This window comes from Thamnophis elegans, chromosome 10 (assembly GCF_009769535.1).
Source record: "Thamnophis elegans isolate rThaEle1 chromosome 10, rThaEle1.pri, whole genome shotgun sequence".
NCBI classification, from domain to species: domain Eukaryota; kingdom Metazoa; phylum Chordata; class Lepidosauria; order Squamata; family Colubridae; genus Thamnophis; species Thamnophis elegans.
In genome coordinates, this window is record NC_045550.1 from 65,512,941 (window position 1) to 65,531,531 (window position 18,591).

The 18,591-nt window shown below is 45.2% G+C and overlaps 1 protein-coding gene across 1 annotated transcript; it reads left to right on the plus strand.

Annotated features, from left to right (window-relative positions):
* Nucleotides 1–5,904: 5,904 nt before the first annotated feature.
* On the plus strand, nt 5,905–16,933 carry LOC116514364 (mitochondrial ubiquitin ligase activator of nfkb 1-A-like). Its single transcript, XM_032225920.1, has 5 exons — nt 5,905–5,996; nt 7,279–7,406; nt 9,621–9,708; nt 12,345–12,465; nt 14,601–16,933. Exons 2-5 carry the CDS (start codon nt 7,290–7,292, stop codon nt 15,307–15,309), a joined length of 1,035 nt encoding a protein of 344 aa, XP_032081811.1. The 5' UTR covers nt 5,905–5,996; nt 7,279–7,289; the 3' UTR covers nt 15,310–16,933.
* The last annotated feature ends 1,658 nt before the right edge of the window (nt 16,934–18,591 follow it).

The following is an 18,591-nucleotide window of genomic DNA, read 5'->3' on the forward strand; positions in this document are numbered from 1 at the left end:
TTGTGGCTTAGAGGTTATTATAACTGCCTAACATGTAAAGACACCCCAGGTTCAAATCCCAGTAAGGGTATGGCTAGCTGATGGGAGCTAAATAGCTTGAAATAGATCTCTACTAGTCTCCCTTTATTTATTGATTTATCAGCACAAATTTTATATATATATATATATATATATATATATATATATATATATATATATATATATATGTGTGTGTGTGTGTGTGTGTGTGTGTGTGTGTGTGTGTGTGTGTGTGTGTGTGTGTATACACACACACACACACATATACATACATACATACATACATTAGTGTCACAACCCCGGTAAGCCCCAATTATGGGAGGAAGCTAACTGCTTCCATCATCTGTCAATCGGCTCGTCACAAGAGTCCACCACGACAGAAACCCAATATTTTTACTGTTGCCTTTGTTATATCTGTGTTTTTTATTTGTGCTGATAAATAAATAAAGGGAGGAGACTAGTATAGATCTATTTCAAGCTATTTAGCTCTCATCAGCTAGCCATACCCTTACTGGGATTCGAATCTGTGCTGTGTTGCATCTTAGGCAAACATCTTAGCCATTATGTCACAGGTCTCCTCCTTATCAGCTGAAGCCAGGGAAGAAGGTATATATTTAGTGTCACAACCCCTGGTAAGGCAGGGTGTGTTAGGTCTGGTAAATAGGGCAGCTCCACCCACCCCCATCCCCGCCCTAGCTTGATTTTTACCTGTGTGCCTTGCCTCACCCCCTGCACTCTGGAGTGGGCGGGGTCTTAATTAGGGCTTATTTTGGGGGGTAGGTCTTATATTGGACACACAGGTAAAAATCAAGCTAAGACTTACTTTCGGGGTAGATCATATTTTCGTGGAAACACAGTACCTCTGAGAAACTTCTCCCACTGGAAAACAGGAAGAAAAGGTGTAGTTGCTTGCAACCGGGGTCGCAGTTACCCACGATTAGAGGTGTAATCACCGGGATGCAGTGGCTCAAGTGGCTAAGATGCTGAGCTTGTTGATCAGAAAGGTTGGCAGTTTGGTGGTTCGAATCCCTAGTGCCGCATAACAGAATGAGCTCCCGTTACTCATCCCACCTTCTGCCAACCTAGCAGTTCGAAAGCACGTGAAAAATGCAAGTATAAAAGCTGGGACCACCTTCGGCGGGAAGGTAACAGCGTTCCGTGCCCCTTCGGTGTTTAGTCAGGCTGACCACATGACCACGGAGACGTCTTCGGACAGCGCTGGCTCTTCGGCTTTGAAACGGAGATGAGCACCGCCCCCTAAAGTCGGGAACGACTAGTACATATGTGCGAGGGGAACCTTTACCTTTACCTTAGAGGGGTAATCAGGGATACCCTGCTCCTGAACCTGAAGGCATCCTTTAGCTAATCGTCAGGATCCAAAGCTGTCTTTCATACTTGTCTTTTCCATTCAGCCATCTCAATTAGTCGCTGTCATGATCCCCTGCGCGGCTAATGGGTTAGAGCAGGGTTTTTTCAAACGGGGTTCTGAGAAAGCTGGAATGGGTACCTGGAATGGGATCAAAGGAGGAGGGAAAAAAAGATCTGTCTACAAATTATTTGGAGAAAAAGAAACTCTCTGCCAGCAACTAAGCCTTTTCTTTTTGGAGGAGAATGCTAAGAGAGTTCCCCCCTACGACCCCCACCCCCCTTAGACACTAAACCAAAGTGCAGTGTTTTTCAGCTTCAGCATCCTTGAGCTCTGTGAACTTCAACTCCCAGAATTCCCCTGCCGGGGGGGGGGAAATAGGAAGTACCTTTGGGACAATCCGCCTGCCAGGGAATTCTGGGAGTTGAAGTCCTCACAGCTCAAAGTTGCTGAAGATTAATTAACACTGGTTAGAGAAAGGAAAGAATGGAGCATGTCAGGTGACATGGGCGTTGCATGAATTTTCCTTTATTTTTTAATTTTACTTTAATTTACTTTATTTTTGATAACCATTTGTCTGAAGTGGTGCAGGGTTTCCTGCCTACGCAGGGGGGGTTGGACTAGATGACCTCCACAGTCCCTTCCAACTCAGTTACTCTATTCTATTCTGTTCCATTCCATTTTCTATTCTATTATTTTATTATATTATATTTTATTAGTTTAGTTTATTTATTTTAGTTTTATTATTTTGTTATTTTACTTTATTTTTATTTTATTTTATTTTCAACTGAATAGATTCCACAGCTTGAAAAAAAAAAAAGTTTGAAAAACTCCGAGGTCAAAGTCTAGCTAAGATTGGGATCATACCACAAGAGCATTTCTCTCCCGTACGTACCGGGGTGTAATCGAAGAAAGACTGACTCTTATTTTTCCTACCAATTAAGCATCCAAAGAAGAAAACAAGGGTCGGGCATAGACTATTTCTCCGTTCTTGCTTCTTTCGAATCTGGAGCAAAGTCGTCTGTGTTGCGTCGAAAAAGGGAGAGCCAGAGAGATTGTAACACCTGTCGAAGCACAATCCCACCCAATCACTGTGGAAAGACAAACTGCCTTTTCCCCCCCGCTAGCGTCGTCGCATCTCCCCAAGCTTCGTATCCCTTTTTCACAAAACGGAGGTGCCCCCCCTCCGATTGGTGGCTAGGAATCACGCGCAGGTCACCCTATTCAAAGCACACACACAGGAAAAGAAACCAAACAAACTCCGTATCCCAAGGAAGTTTTTAAGAGTCTGGCAGGAGACGGGAGAAGCGAGAAACGAATTTGAACTCGCTTCCGACGCGGTGTCGTTCCATCCTTTCCCAAGCTCGTAATCGAATCCAAATTAGCTTGGCTGAGAAATTCCAAACTCGCTCCCATCTTAATTGAGCTTGGTGGAGATTAGTGCCTTGGATTAGTGCATATGTGTGTGTGTATGTGTATGTCATTGGGTTGGGGAGGGGGGAGGGAGGGGGGAGGGCTGCTGTCGATGTCTTTACTATTAAAAGCACTTTCCGCTTGACTCTTTCAAAGTGGACTTCAAAACTGTGTGACGGAATAAAAACAAAAAAAGTGGAAAAATACATTTGAGTGTGCAGCACTGTTTCCTGCTTTCAGCCTGTTATGTATTGAATGTATATAGTTGTGCTAACTGTGCTGAAGTGAAACTAACCTTTAGATGACCCCCAACTGTTAACTGTGCTGAAGTGAAACTAACCTTTAGATGACCCCAACTGTTAACTGTGCTGAAGTGAAACTAACCTTTAGATCACCCCCAACTGTTAACTGTGCTGAAGTGAAACTAATCTTTAGATGCCCCCAATACTGTATACTTTATCAATGGTGAAAAAAGTCAGGTTCTACATTTAGGCAAGAAAAATGAAATGCACAAGTACAGTATAGGTGGTTACCTTGCTTGATAATAGTAACTGGGAGAGGGATCTTGGAGTCCTAGTGGACAATCATTTAAATAGGAGCCAGCCATCGGCAGCAGCTGCCAAAAAAGCCAACACAGTTCTAGGCTGCATAAACAGAGGGATAGAATCAAGATCACGTGAAGGGTTAATATCACTTTATAATGCCTTGGTAAGGCCACACTTGAAATAAAGCATTCAGTTTTGGTCGCCACGATGTAGAAAAGATGTGGAGACTCTAAAAAAGAGTGCAGAGAAGAGCAACAAAGAGGATTAGGGGATTGCAGGCTAAGACATATGATCTATTGCAGGAACTGGGTATGTCTAGTTTAATGAAAAGAAGGACTAGGGGAGACATGATAGCTGTGTTCCAATATGTCAGAGGTTGCCACAAAGAAGAGGGAGTCAAACTATTCTCCAAAGCACCTGAGGGCAGGAGAAGAAGCAATGGGTGGAAACTAATCAAGGAGAGAAGCAACTCAGAACCAAGGAGAAATTTCCTGACTATTAGAACAATTAATCAGTGGAACATCTTGCCTCCAGAAATTGTGAATGCCCCAACACTTGAAGTCTTTAAGAAGATGTTGGATAGCCATTTGTCTGAAACGGTATAGGATTTCCTGCCTAGACAGGGGGTTGGACTAGAAGACCGCCAAGGTCCCTTCCAACTCTGCTATTGTATTATTGTATTGTATTGTATAGCTCTGTTTATTTACAGATTAGTAGAGTTGGAAGGGATCTTGTAGGTCATCTAGTCCAACCCAAAACTAATAAAACTAATAAACTAAACCCCCCTCCCATTCAAGCAGGAGACCCTACACCATTTCTGACAAATGACAGTCCAGTCTCTTCTTGAAAGCCTCCACAACTTCTGAAGGCAACTTCTGTTCCATGGGTTGATTGTTCTCACTGTTGGAAAATTTCTCATTTCTAGCTTGAATCTCTCCTTCAGTTTCCCTCCATTATTCCTTGTCTGGCCTTCAGGTGCCTTGGAAAATAGCTTGACCCCTGTGGCAGCCCTTAAAATATGTTGGGACTTTTAACCTGCCTGTTATTCTGCATTTGCGGAGCGGCAGAGATAGACCTGGCTCACATCCTATTGGATTGTTGCTTGTGTAAGGGGGTGAGTGACTAGTACTTTGGTCTATATACCAAATGAGTGACCCATTGGGATCCCCATATCAAAACAACTCACTTTATATGCATCCAGAACCTGAAAATAACATTTAACACAGCACAGTACTTAAACAAAATGGTTCAGTTGAGATCTGCATATGTGAGACTGATTGGGGTAGATTGCAAGAGTGACACCGAAATATAATTTTATCATATTTTTATCTATATCTTAAATTATTGTATTCGATTCCAATTTCATTTTAGACTATTTTATTCCAATTCCACTTTAAATCGAATTGTTGAAAGAAATGCCCTTCTGGGTTCGGCTCCAAATAGGAAAAAAGACACTGGAGACATGGAGGCTGCTTGGAAAGATGGTTTAATGGGGGACAGGATCACATGGCTTGAGTCCTGAACAGAAAACCTGACCACACACTTCAACGTTGAGTGAAGAAGAAGAAAGAGAAGAGAGGAAGGGGCTTGCTATACTTTCTATAATCTGTTCAGCTCCACCTCTCTGTTTCCTGTTCCTGTGTAACAGATGTATTCTGATTGGTTGTCAGATTCCCATGGGGTCATGCAGGAGCAATTCTCTAGGCTGTGTTTTGAATCCCAAGTTTGGTTGAATTCTCAGATACCATGTGGTGAGTTTCTGTGACAAACTGATACTACCTTTATTATGTAAAGTAGACTATATCAGGCTTTAGTGGCGCATTGACAAAGGGGGTGGGGGCAGGAAGCTGCAGGGAGCTACTCTGTCTATAAAAACACATTTCTCCCTTTTCACATCCAGGGAAATGTAATATTCTGCCTTTTCAATATTTCCTAGGATGTTTCATTTTTCTAGGAGAGGGCTGGGTGCTAACTTCCTACAGTATTTTATTCCAATTCCACTTTAAATCGTATTTTATTCCAATTCCACTTTAAATCGTATTTTATTCCAATTCCATTTTAAATTGCTTTTATCAAATTTTAGTAATACATTCTCTGGAACTTTGCCCTTTGATATGGCCCAAGGACTAATCAGTAAAGACTCAATGTCCATGTCAACCTGCCTGTCATTCAGGAGCCCAAGACATTTTTTAGTACTGAAAGGTCTAAAACAAAAGGAGCTTAAAAAATAAATAAATCACACAACCCAACAGCCCCTTTTAGCAAACGCCTAATGCCATCCCCATTGGAGCGACAGCCTACGTGGCTTTTCTCCATAGCCGCAGATGCAAAGAACGTGCCCCGATGCCTGATGGGATTCGTAGTTCTCAACGACCGCAAATGTTTATGGCCGCCGTCGCCGCCGCCTCCTAAAAAAAGTCCGAGAACGATAAAGAGGAAGAAGGCATGCCGGGAGTTGTGGTTTTCAAAGCGAGAAGGCCTAGAGAAGCCAAGCTGCCTTAACCGGCTTTAGGAACTTTGTTTCCCATGCGCCTTCGCGTCACGTTAATCCGTCCACCATGCTCCGCTACGGCTGATTGTGAAAGTGAAAGAGGGAACCAAGCTTCCGGTCGTGGATGGGCGTTAATCACCTTTTTGCCCTTGTAAATAGCCTGGTAAGTAAACTTCCCGCCTCTGGAAATCTTTAAAACAAAGGTGCCTCTGAGCATGAGCAGAGGGTGCTGCTGATGACTCATTAGAGGCGCCAGGCAGACCCAAGGGATGGGGGAAAAGACCTCTCTCTCTCTTCCCCCAAACTTTTAATTTCGCCTTGATTTTAAATAAACTGGCGTTATTGTATTTATTTTTTATTTTCCTTGATTGTTGTTCCGAGCTGCCTTCTGTGCTTTTGTCAGCAGGAAGGTTAAATTTAATAGTAAATGTGCATTGCAGAAAATGTAACAGTAAATGTATATTGAAGAAAATTTAATAGTAAATGTACATTGGAGAAAATTTAGTAGTAAATGTACATTGGAGAAAATTTAATAGTAAATGTACATTGCAGAAAATTTAACAGTAAATGTATATTGAAGAAAATTTAATAGTAAATGTATATTGCAGAAAATTTAACAGTAAATGTACATTGAAGAAGATTTAGTAGTAAATGTACATTGGAGAAAATTTAACAGTAAATGTATATTGTAGAAAATTTAATAGTAAATGTATATTGCAGAAAATTTAACAGTAAATGTATATTGAAGAAAATTTAGTAGTAAATACATTGGAGAAAATTTAATAATAAATGTACATTGCAGAAAATTTAACAGTAAATGTATATTGAAGAAAATTTAGTAGTAAATACATTGGAGAAAATTTAATAATAAATGTACATTGCAGAAAATTTAACAGTAAATGTATATTGGAGAAAATTTAATAGTAAATGTACATTGCAGAAAATTTAACAGTAAATGTATATTGAAGAAAATTTAATAGTAAATGTATATTGCAGAAAATTTAACAGTAAATGTACATTGAAGAAGATTTAGTAGTAAATGTACATTGGAGAAAATTTAACAGTAAATGTATATTGAAGAAAATTTAATAGTAAATGTATATTGAAGAAAATTTAACAGTAAATGTATATTGAAGAAAATTTAGTAGTAAATGTACATTGGAGAAAATTTAACTGTAAATGTATATTGCCCTCATCAGACTCCAGGACTGGCCCAGGTTCCTCCCCAACCTCCTCACTGTCCGAATCTGCTGCTAGATCCACTGGCTGCTGGCGGGCTACAACATGATGTTGTAACTTTGAACGGTCACTAAATGAATTATTATAAGTCAAGGACTTTCCTGACATTGGTCATCAAGCATCCTAGTGGACTCTGAGATATCTTACTATTCCATTCCTGGCTGATAGCTGAGTTCTTGGTGTTTTTTTTTTCTTTTTTCTTCCAGCCTGAGCTTCGATGGATACTTTTCCTTTTACAATAGGAGAAGCGATCTGTTTGGGTTCAAGCCTGGCTTTCTCTGGCCTCTTTTATTACCTGCACAGGAAGAAGGCCAAGGTGGTGTCCAAAATCCAGGTATGACATTGTTCTGACCCCCCTCGTCCCACACCAACACACACACTGAGCCAAAGATAAGTTACAGCATTTAATTAACAGACAGACAGGTCCTTGGCAGCAATCCAGCACAGATAAGCCTGGCAGCAATCCAGCCTGCCAAGCTCACCATAATGTTCTCCAACATTAGTTCTTGCGTTGACTTCTGCAAAAAGGGGCGTGTGCACAAGCAGTCTTTTTATAGTCTGGAGAGGAGCCTAATGACCACCAGCTGAGTGCAATTACCCTCTGTAATTGCGTAATTGTTCCTTACGCCTATTAGCTCTCCGGTGCCAGGCATCTAGGAACATCTCCCTTGGCTCCTCCCCACTGCTGACGTCTGGATCACACTCCCTTGTCTCCTCTCCACTGGTCCAAGGCTCAGGTGCCTCCTGGTGGCCAACCAGCCTCTCTGCGCCCTGCGCGGAGTCGGAACCCTGTCCAGGGTCCTCCAAAGCCGACTCATAGGGCCCCTCGCTGTCGGAGTGTGGTGGCAGCTCCAACGGCTCCTGCTGGGCCACAACAGACATTGATGTATTGTTTAAATTAAATTAATTAATTAATTTAATTTAATATTGTTTAATTAAGTAGTACTGCATTTTTCGGAGTATAAGACACACTTTCTCCCCCCAAAAAAGAGGCTGAAAATTTGGGTGTGTCTTATACACTGAATGTAGCCCTGCCCACCTGCCGGCCCCCAACCCTTTGGCCTTCATGTGTCGTGTTTTACGCCTGTTCCGGGCTGCAGGGATTGCCACAGACCATCGCCCCCTCCGTGGCTTGCGTTTTTGGCCTCTGCACCTCGCGTTTTCAGCCTCCAAACGCTCCGTTTGAGACCCGTTCAAGGCTGAGGGAATTGCCAGAGCGCATCGCAGCTGATCTCCTCCACGCATCACGTCATTTGTGTCTGCGCGTCGCATTTACAGGCGGCAATCGGCGGCGATGTGCTTTGGCGATCCCCACAGCCTTGAACATTTGGAGGCTGAAAACGCGAGGCGCAGAGGCCAAAATGGCAACCCGGAACAGCTGCTGCCTTGTCTGACCGGTTTGGCACTTCTGCTGTACTCGCTGGAGCTCCCTGTGGCAATCAGCTGCGTTTTTGAAGCTGCGCATCGACCCCAGCGGGGCACAGGCGAATCAAACGTGCTCTCGCTCACTCACAACCAGCGAACCTGTTGCTAAGGTTCACCTCTGGGAACAGCTGATTGGGGGTATTTTGGGAGGCCGATCCACCCGCCAATCAGCTGCTAGTGCTGACCAGGCTGTTTGCTAAGGAGGCTAGCCAGATGAATACTGTAGGCAGAGGCAGATTTTTTTTCCCCTTATTTATCCTTATTTTTCATTTTCATTTCATTTTATTTGTCTTGTATGCCGCCCACTCCCGGAGGACTCTGGGCGACTCACAACAGACAAGGGAAGGGGGATAAATAGACAAAGACAACACTTTAAAAAAGACGCAACATTCACAATTTCCATGGGGCTGGATGTTTCACAGGCCCCCCGGCCTGCTGAAGCAGCCAGGACTTGGTGGCTTTGCGGAGGGCCGGGAGGGTAGTAAGGGTCCGGATCTCCACGGGGAGGTCATTCCAGAGGGCTGGAGCTGCAACAGAGAAGGCTCTCCCCCGGGGAGTCGCCAGCCGGCATTGGCTGGCGGATGGAATCCGGAGGAGACCTAACCTGTGAGATCTAATCGGTCTATGGGAGATAATCGGCGGGAGGCGGTCTCTCAAGTACCCAGGTCCGATGCCATGTAGAGCTTTATAGGTAACGACCAGCACCTTGAAGCGGGTCCGGAGACCAATGGGAAGCCAGTGCAGCTCGCGGAGGATAGGTGTGACGTGGGTGTACCTGGGTGCACCCACAATCGCTCGCGCGGCTGCATTCTGGACTAACTCAAGTCTTCGAACACTCTTCAAGGGCAGCCCCATGTAGAGCGCGTTCCTTATTTAAGTGATCTTAATTCAGAGCAGACAGAAGGAAACAGATTCATGCAATGTGCAATTCTGGTCATTCACCCAGGAGTGTGCCAGTTGCTAAACAAACGTGCTTAAGTTCGTATACGGCAGTGGTTTGGGAATTTCCTTGGTAAATACGTGAATAAGCAAATGTTTGAGGTTCCAAGTCACCTTGATTCTGTATAGGTTCTGCTATTTCCTCTTATATTTACATTTTCACTCCCCACCCTCATTATTGCAGGGGGCTCCGAAGCTCCACGTTGATTCAAGCCTTCCCAGCATTCTGTCTGCCGCAGGTAGCAACTGCCTCCCCTACGTTGTCATCGAAGGTAAGAATTCAGCAAACGGGTTCGCCAAGATTTGAACAGGGAAGCCACCACGCCAATTCTTCAATCCCTTCCTTTTCCATTTATCATTGTGAATGCGGCAGCAGTTATCCTTGCTAAACGCCCACCGAGGAATTAACAAGAATCTGCAATGGGAAAATATACCATCGATTGTTAAATACCTCGTCGTTCTGTTGCGACTCAGAGTTGCCTTCTTCGCGACAGGCAAACTTGCAACTGAAAAGAAAGCCATCCGCTTGCTCTTGCTCATGAGGTGGCCAAAGTACTTGAGTTTCCTCTTCAGGATCTGGCCTTCTAAAGAGCAGTCAGGGTTGATCTCCTCTAGGACTGACCGGTTGGATGGCCTTACAGTCCAAGGGACTCGCAGGTGTCTTCTCCAGCACCAGAGTTCAAATGCCTCCATTCTTTGGCGCTCAGCCTTCCTTATGGTCCAACATTCACAGCCATACATTGCAACTGGGGAAACCATCGCCTTGACTATATGCACTTTGTAAGTCATTTAACCGTGGCTAAATAATTCGTAAAATTTTGGGCTCAATTCTGGTCGTAAGTTGAGGACTACATGTATATCACACCCAGTGTTCTTAATACTACAATACAGGCCAATTTTTAATTCACTTGCTCGGGGTTATGTCCCCCTTCAGTCTGAACGGATTCCAAGCAGCACACACAGACCCAGTTTTTAAGGTTATAACAATAGACAGATGTTCATAATCTAAATCCTCTGGCTACCGCTAAACAATTAAATCTCTATAAATACTTCCTTTGCAGGAGGGATCAGAATGAAATACACCCAGTCTCCAAAGATTTAGGGGGGGGGGGGGCGACTCCAGGTCTTGATTCCTTTTCAAACACTGAAGCATGGGCTGATCTAATCTCTAGGGAGAGAACTAGCTACTTCAAAGAGAGGGACAGTGTTAAGATATTTAATAGCTGGAACAGTAAAGTATATAATCAGTCAGAACACACCTTTATACAAAGGTAGTCCTCAACTTACAACCACAATTTAATACAATACAATAGCAGAGTTGGAAGGGACCTTGGAGGTCTTGTAGTCCAACCCCCTGCCTAGGCAGGAAACCCTATACCATTTCAGACAAATGGCTATCCAACATCTTCTTAAAGACTTCCAGTGTTGGGGCATTCACAACTTCTGGAGGCAACTTCTGTTCCACTGATTAATTGTTCTAACTGTCAGGAATTTTCTCCTTGGTTCTAAGTTGCTTCTCTCCTTGATTAGTTTCCACCCATTGCTCCTTGTCCTACCCTCAGGTGCCTTGGAGAATAGTTTGACTCCCTCTTCTTTGTTGCAGCCCCTGAGATATTGGAAGATTGCTATCATGTCTCTCCTAGTCCTTTTCCTTAAACTAGACATACCAAGTTCCTGCAACCTTTCCTCATATGTTTTAGTCTCCAGTCCCCTAATCCTCTTTGTTGCTGTTCTCTGCACTCTTTCTAGAGTCTCCACATCTTTTCTACATCGTGGCGACCAAAACTGCATGCCATATTCCAAGTGTGGTCTTACCAAGACATTGTAAAGTGGTATTAACACTTCACGTGATCTTGATTCTATCCCTCTGTTTATGCAGCCTAGAACTGTGTTGGCTTTTTTGGCAGCTGCTGCACACGGCTGGCTCCTATTTAAATGGTTGTCCACTAGGACTCCAAGATCCCTCTCACAGTTAGTGCTATTGAGCAAAAGTACCACATATACTGTACTTGTGCATTTCGTTTTTCTTGCCTAAATGTAAAACCTTACTTTTTTGAATATATGTGGTTTAAGTGAAACATTTGCTAAGTGAATTTGTCCTGTTTTACAACTCTTTTTGCCACATTTGTTAAGGAAATCATTGCCGTTATTCAATTAGTAACACAGTTGTTTTTTTTGTTTTTTTTAAATAAATGTTTTTTAATTTTAATTGAAACAAGTACAGCATCTTTCTTTACATCTGTAGAAAATGTATCAATCGATTACAGATCCTCCACGGTCAACAAACATAACTCATATTAACTTAAGCATTATTATATATCCATTTTCATTTGACTGTAATTATTATTTAAAAGTATTAATACAAGTAATAATCTTGAACAATACCTGCCCACACCAGTGGGAAAAGAAAAAATCAAAAAGAAAAGGCAAAAAAGAAAAAAAAAAGGACAAAAAAAAAAACAACACGACAGGCAGGGAAAAAGAACAAAACACAGGTATCTATTAAAAAAAAAAAAAAGAAGTATATCAGCTGGTTACAACATGCTTTGGTGCTTCTCTTCCATTAATTCATATTAATTCAAATATCTTAACTCAAACATTTGAGTTAAGTAACACAGTTGTTAAGTGAATCTGGGTTCTCCGTTGACGTTGCTTGTCAGAAGGTTGCAAAAGGACTCCTGAACCCTGCAACCGTCATAACTGTGAGTCAGCTGTCAAGCATCTGAATGTAAATCATGTGACCCTGTAGATGCTGCAATGGTGATAAATGTGAAAAATGGTCCTAAGTCACTTTTTTTCGGCGTGGTAAATTTGCACTACTTAGAAGGGTTTTCTGGGCTTGAAATGGACCCCTTTCAAAGCTCAAGGACTTGCCAGTTGCAACAGTTTTCCATGCCTATCATTTCAGGAGTGGTCCAACCGGTCGAAGCTGCCCTCACCAGCCCATACCACAAGGAGCTACAGGGGGTGATTGAGAGACTGATCCTGAAGGAGCATCGGTTGGTCTGGAACAGCCTGGCCCGAAGCTGGTGAGCAACCCTTTGGAGAAGAAGCAAGAGGGCTGAGGGAGTAGGCAGTAGCCTCACATTTACCGTATTCTTTGGAGTATAAGACTCTCCAAAGTATAAGACGCACCTAGCTTCTGGGGAGGAAGACAAGAAAAAGAAAATCTGCCTCTGCCTCCCAGCAATTTGCCTCCTTGCAGCAAACAGTGAACAGCCCATTTCAGTTTCAGTTTCAACATAGCCTGATTAGCACCAGCAGCTGATTGTCGTTTGGATTGGCTGTTTCAGGCTTTAGGGATTGCCATTGCCTATTGCTGCCTCCATGCGCCCCATTTTCAGCCTCTGCATCCCATTTTTGGCCTTTGCGTGCCCTATTTTCCGCCCGTTCCATGCAGGGTGGATCAGAATGGGCAGAAAATGTGGCTTGTGGAGGCCAAAAATGGGATGTGGAGGCCAAAAATGGGGCAGGCGGAGGCGGCAATAGGCAATGGCAATCCCTGCAGTCTGAAACAGCTATGGTCGGGAGGCTGATCCAACCGACAATCAGCTGTTTGCGCTAATCAGGCTGAAACCGAAACTGAAACAGGCTGTTCACTGTTTACTGCAAGGAGGCAAATTGCTGGGAGGCAGAGGCCAAAGGGTGGGGGCTGGCGGGTGGGCGGGGCTACATTTGGTGTATAAGAAGCACCCAAATTTAGGCATTTGCTTAGGGTAGACACGGGTAGCCTTGGCTGTCTCTGGGGTCTGTAATAATTCTGACCTGGTTAATGTTTCCTGTGTCATGTCATCCCAAAGCTGAGGGTCAATGTGTGCAGGTGTCTCGGGCAGCCATCGATCCGATTTGAAAGATCAACACAAGCTTCAACAGGTGGATGGAGATATTAAAACGGGTGGATAATTATGGGCCCTTTAGGCCTCCTGGACTTCAACTCCCAGAATTCCTGAGCCAGCCTACCTGGCTGGCTGAGGAATTCTGGGAGTTGAAGTCCACGAGGCCTAAAGGGCCCACAGTTCCCCACCTCTATAATAGAATGATCTAAAGGGAGAAAGAAAGGAAAAGAGCAAGGGGAAGCTCCATTTGTTGTTCAGGCTACAAGAGAAGTTCATTACGTGTCCAAAACAAAACATTTCCCCCTCTGTCAAGGAATAAGAGAGCCAGTTCGATCTAGTAGTTATGGCACCAGCCTAGAAAACTAAAGACTGATTTCCAGTCCTGCCCTTGGCATGAAAGCCAGCTGGGTAATTTTTGGCCAATCACCAAGATGCTGTGAGTTCTAGTCCCACCATAGACATGAAAACTGCTATGTTGGTTGTGAGCCAGTCCCTCTGTCAGTCCCACCCACCTCACAGAATTGTTCTGTGGTAAATAGGGAGGAGGAGTATGAGGCACATATGCTGTCCTCAGTGATTTATTAAAAAACATTAAGGGTGATAGATAAACACATAAGCTACAAGACAAGATGTAGTATTGGTCTACTGTGTCTAATGCCTTCCCCTGAGGGGTCAGCAACCCATGGCTCTGGAGCCACATGTGGCTCTTTCATCCCTCTGCTGCGGCTCCCTGTCACTGGTTGGCTCCACAATTGATAGGACAGGTAGAGGGAAAAGGACGCCATGCTAGGAGGAGACTCTATGGTGGGGGAACTGGAGTTCCAGTCGGCAGAAGGAAAAGGATGCCGCACTAGGAGGAGACTCTATGGTGGGGGAACTGGAGTTCCAGTCGGCAGAAGGAAAAGGATGCCACACTAGGAGGAGACTCTATGGTGGGGGGAACTGGAGTTCCAGTCGGCAGAAGGAAAAGGATGCCGCACTAGGAGGAGACTCTATGGTGGGGGAACTGGACTTCCAGTTGGCAGAAGGAAAAGGATGCTGCACTAGGAGGAGACTCTATGGTGGGGGAACTGGAGTTCCAGTCGGCAGAAGGAAAAGGATGCCGCACTAGGAGGAGACTCTATGGTTGGCTCCAGAATTGAATGGGGGTGGGGATTCGGGTGAGGACCTTTGTGGCTCTTTGAGTGTTTAAGGTTGCCGACCCCTGCCTTAAGTGGTTTTCAGCCCTGTGTTCCTGTTACGGCTGTCTCTGGGCAAGGTAAATCTGGGCTTCAGATCAGGAGACCTTTGCTGCGGCCTCCCCTCCAATTGCTTTCCTGTCGTTGCAGGACCGACAGTGAACGGGTGGTGCTGGAGCAGCTGCACACAGTCCCCTTTGTCCTCACCTCCACCGACAAAGCGGCAGGAGGGGTAAGTGTGGAATTGCCCCTCCAGGCGATTGACCTGCCCCTGGAGACGGTCTACGAACGCTTCCAGCAGACCTCCCATGGCTTCAAAGACCTCCTCAGCCACTACCTCAGCGGGGAGAAGCCCAAGGGCTTCCTGGAGACGGAAGAGATGCTCTTGGTGGGCAGCAGCCTGACCGGCATCGGCGAGCTGGCCCAGCGCCCGGATGGTACCCTCTGCCTGCAGCCCCCTTCGAACGGTGCCGGCTATTTCCTGTGCCTGGAGGATTGGCAGACCTTGCTATCCGGTCTGCAGTCGGCCAGCAGCTTCTGGAAATGGACAGCCTTGGTGTGCGGCTTGGTGGCTGCGGTGGTTATCCTAAGGTCCCTTCGTCGAGCCTACCGGATCCGCCAGCTGAATCGGGAGCGGGAGGAGCAACGGCAGGAATTTGAAGAGTACCTGAGGAATCACCAGGACGAAGAGCTGCCCGCCAACGCCTGCGTGGTGTGCTTGAGCAACCCGCGCGAGTGTGTCCTGCTTCCCTGTGGCCACATCTGCTTGTGCTTCCATTGTTTCCAGGCCTTGCCCAACTCTTCCTGTCCCATCTGCCGGGCTGACATAGACCGTGCGGTTCCCCTCTATCAGGCCTAGGGAGGGGGTGGCCTCCTACCCAGTCAGCTGCCCCTTGCGGCAAGCAATTAGGACCCTGCTGTTCACAATGGTTATATACTGGAGCAGTGTCTCAACTTTGGCAACTTTTAAAACAAGTGGACTTCAACTCCCAGAGTTCCCCAGTCACCCATGCTGGCGGGGAGGGGGGGGATTCTGGGAGTTGAAGTCCACCCATCTTAAAGTCGCCACGGTTTTTGAGACGTCCTATTAGAAACAAGCATCCCAATTGTGGGTTGAGGGACATCCAATCGCCTGAGGCACGTTGTCTCAAAGGATGTCCGTGGTCTCAAGAGGATCCCCCTCTGGGCAAATTCTTGCTCTAGGGAGGCATGTCCAGAGTAGATGTCTCAGCAAAAGCTGCTTTGATCACCCTTCCAGCTTTGGAAGAGAGATTAAAGAGTCCTTTTGGTTGCTCTCCTGTAGCTTTGAGACTCCAACCCCAGAATTCCGGGGGAGTTTTGGGACTTGTAATCCAAACCCATCTACAGAGCGCAGGGTTGGCTGAATTTATCTCTTGCACTGGGAGTCACCGAACTCCCAAACCTGCCTTGCTGGTTTGCAAACTTAAAGCAATAATTACTGTGAGAGGAAAAGCATCTTACCTAAATGATAGGAGCTGGGGATTTTTTTAAAAATTTAGAATTCTATTATTTGTTGTCCGTCAACCTCATTTGGCAGTCTTTGCTTCAGGATTCGAACTGTGGAATGCTGGGGTTACAGGACATAGATAACCAAGCCAGTTTGGGGGTTTCCATTGAAAATATTGACCGCATTTAACTTCATCCGCAATATCTTTTTAGCCGTTGTCAATGTCCTGGAACATTTCAAATCACCTGCTTCCGAATAGCCTCGAAGCTTCGGTTTTCTTGCCGATACGAAGTTTAAACTTCATTATCGGCTGTGTAGAGTTACTTACCTTAACTTCTCAACCTTAGCAACTTTTAAGAGGTGTGGGCTTCAACTCCCAGAATTCTGGGAGTTGAAGTCCACACCTCTTAAAGTTGCCATCTTAAGTCCACACAGCTTAAAACGCCCGAGTAGGGAACGAAAGATTTAATTGACATGCAAGCGGGCCTTTGCAGGAGCCGAGATGGGGCTGAATCAAGAAAACCTCTTGGTGCAGACATTTCTAGGCTGATACCAGTGAATACAGACTGGAGGACTAAGCCCTCAATTTTGCTGGAACCGTTCCTTTCAAGTCGGACATCTACCGAATGGCAGATGGTGTTTTAATCCTACAAGATTATGATTGATGTTAATGACTGCTTCTGCATTCATTTTGGAATTGCTGAGATCTTGCCTCTTGACATAACAAGGCTGGGAGGTGGAAGGCCCATCCCCGAGGGGGTTGCCGCCAAAAAACAACCTACCGTATTTGGCTGATGGCTTCCTTGCCAAGTGGGCTGCTTGCCAACCCTATTTTTCTTATCATCAAGCTCAGGACGAGCGGCAGAAGCTGGCGCTCGTCCGCGGCATGCCCAGTCCAACGAATCGTTTTGCTTTGCACTGTTTTCTATGATGAGCCGAGGTTTGGATGATGTTCCTCAGTTCTGCGCGCCGGGAATATGAAATCAAGAATTATTAAATGGACAAATCCATCAAGGCTGGTCTTGTCTCTTTTAATCTAAATACCAATAGAGTGGAGTTTGAAGGGGGAAGGAAAGATGAAGAGAGGAGATCCGGAAGGGCTTCTGCTTATTTTGGGGAAGTTGGGAATGAAAAAGGCACCAGTTTCTAGCAAAGGTGCCCAGAGATTTTTGTAACTTGAGGATGGACTCCCGTTCTGTTGAAAGTTCAAGGTTCAAAGCAGGTGTGAATTGCTAGGGAAAGGCAAAGGATAAAGAGACTATCCTGAGGATCATGATTTTGGTTCCACCACAAAACCGCGTTCGACTAAAGCGCGCTCGACGAAACCGCGTAGCTGACGTCATCACAGGGCGACAACAGCGCGGAGACAGAAGCACGCTGTAAACGCTAAACCTAAAATTAACCCCTAAACCTAACCCCCCTAAACCTAATCCTAAACCTAACCCTAAACCTAACCCTTAACCTAAACCTAACCCTAACCCTTACCCTAACCCTTAACCTAACCCTAACCCTAAAGCTAACCCTTAAGTTGAATCGGCTTGCTTTCAAAGCGCTATTTAAAGCGCCCTTCTTTCTCCGTGCTCGCTGTTGTTGCCCTGTTGATGACGTCAGCGACGCGGTTTAATCGGGCGCGCTTTAGTCGAGCACGGTTTTGTCGTGCCACGCATGATTTTAACCAAGGTAGTGTATTAGTTAAGGCACCAGGCTAGAAATCAAGAGATTGTTCCACTCACACTCGGGCACAAAGCCACATTGGGTGACTTTGGACCAATCCAGAGGTGGGTTCCTACCGGTTCGGCCGAATAGGTAGTAACTCGGGCAGACACCGTACCAGTTCTATCCTGGGCACTGCCATCTTTATTGTCTGTTCTGCACAGACGCAGAACAATCTTCATAGATTTTAATGGTGTGTGCATGTGTAGACCTTTTTAAGTGCAAATGTGTGTATGCACAGGCAAAAAATTTTGGGCACCAAACCGGTAGTAATGCCAGCAGGAACCCGCAACCACCCAGCCCGGACCAATCACTAGCAGACTAAGAGTTCCTCAGGCACAAAGCCAACTGAATGACTGGGCCAATCATCAGGAGTCTTGTGAGTTCTAGTTCCGCCTTAGTAAAGCTGTCCGAATGACATTGCGCTAATCACAAGGAGAGAGAGTTCTAGTGCCACCTTAGGCACACAGCCACCTGGGTGATCTTCAGTCAGTCATGTGAAGAACGGTTGCAGGAACTGGGTATGTCTAGTTTAATGAAAAGAAGGACTGGGGGAGACATGATAGCAGTATTCCAATATCTCATGGGCTGCCACAAAGAAGAGGGAGTCAAGCTATTCTCCAAAGCTCCTGAGGGCAGGACAAGAAACAATGGATGGAAACTAATCAAGGAGAGAAGCAACTTAGAACTGAGGAGAAATTTCCTGACAGAACAATTAATCAGTGGAACAGAAATTGTCTCCAGAAGTTATAAATGCCCCAACACTGGAAGTTTTTAAGATGTCCTTTCTTGCCACCGTTGTTAAGTGAATCACTGCAGTTGTTAAATTAGTAATGCAGTTGTTAAGTTAGTAACATGGTGGTTAAGTGAATCTGGCTTCCCCATTGATAAGGTCGTGAAACATGACACCCCCTCCCCACTCTTCCCGACATTGCAACCGTCATAAAATACGTGCCAATT

What these genes read in the sequence shown, in the direction of transcription:
- LOC116514364 (XM_032225920.1), top strand. Translation starts at nt 7,290, where the DNA reads ATGGATACTTTTCCTTTTACAATAGGAGAAGCGATCTGTTTGGGTTCA. An exon ending in CCCCTACGTTGTCATCGAAG is followed by an intron (nt 9,709 to 12,344) that starts GTAAGAATTCAG and finishes CTATCATTTCAG; the next exon opens with GAGTGGTCCAACCGGTCGAA. An exon ending in AACAGCCTGGCCCGAAGCTG is followed by an intron (nt 12,466 to 14,600) that starts GTGAGCAACCCT and finishes CTGTCGTTGCAG; the next exon opens with GACCGACAGTGAACGGGTGG.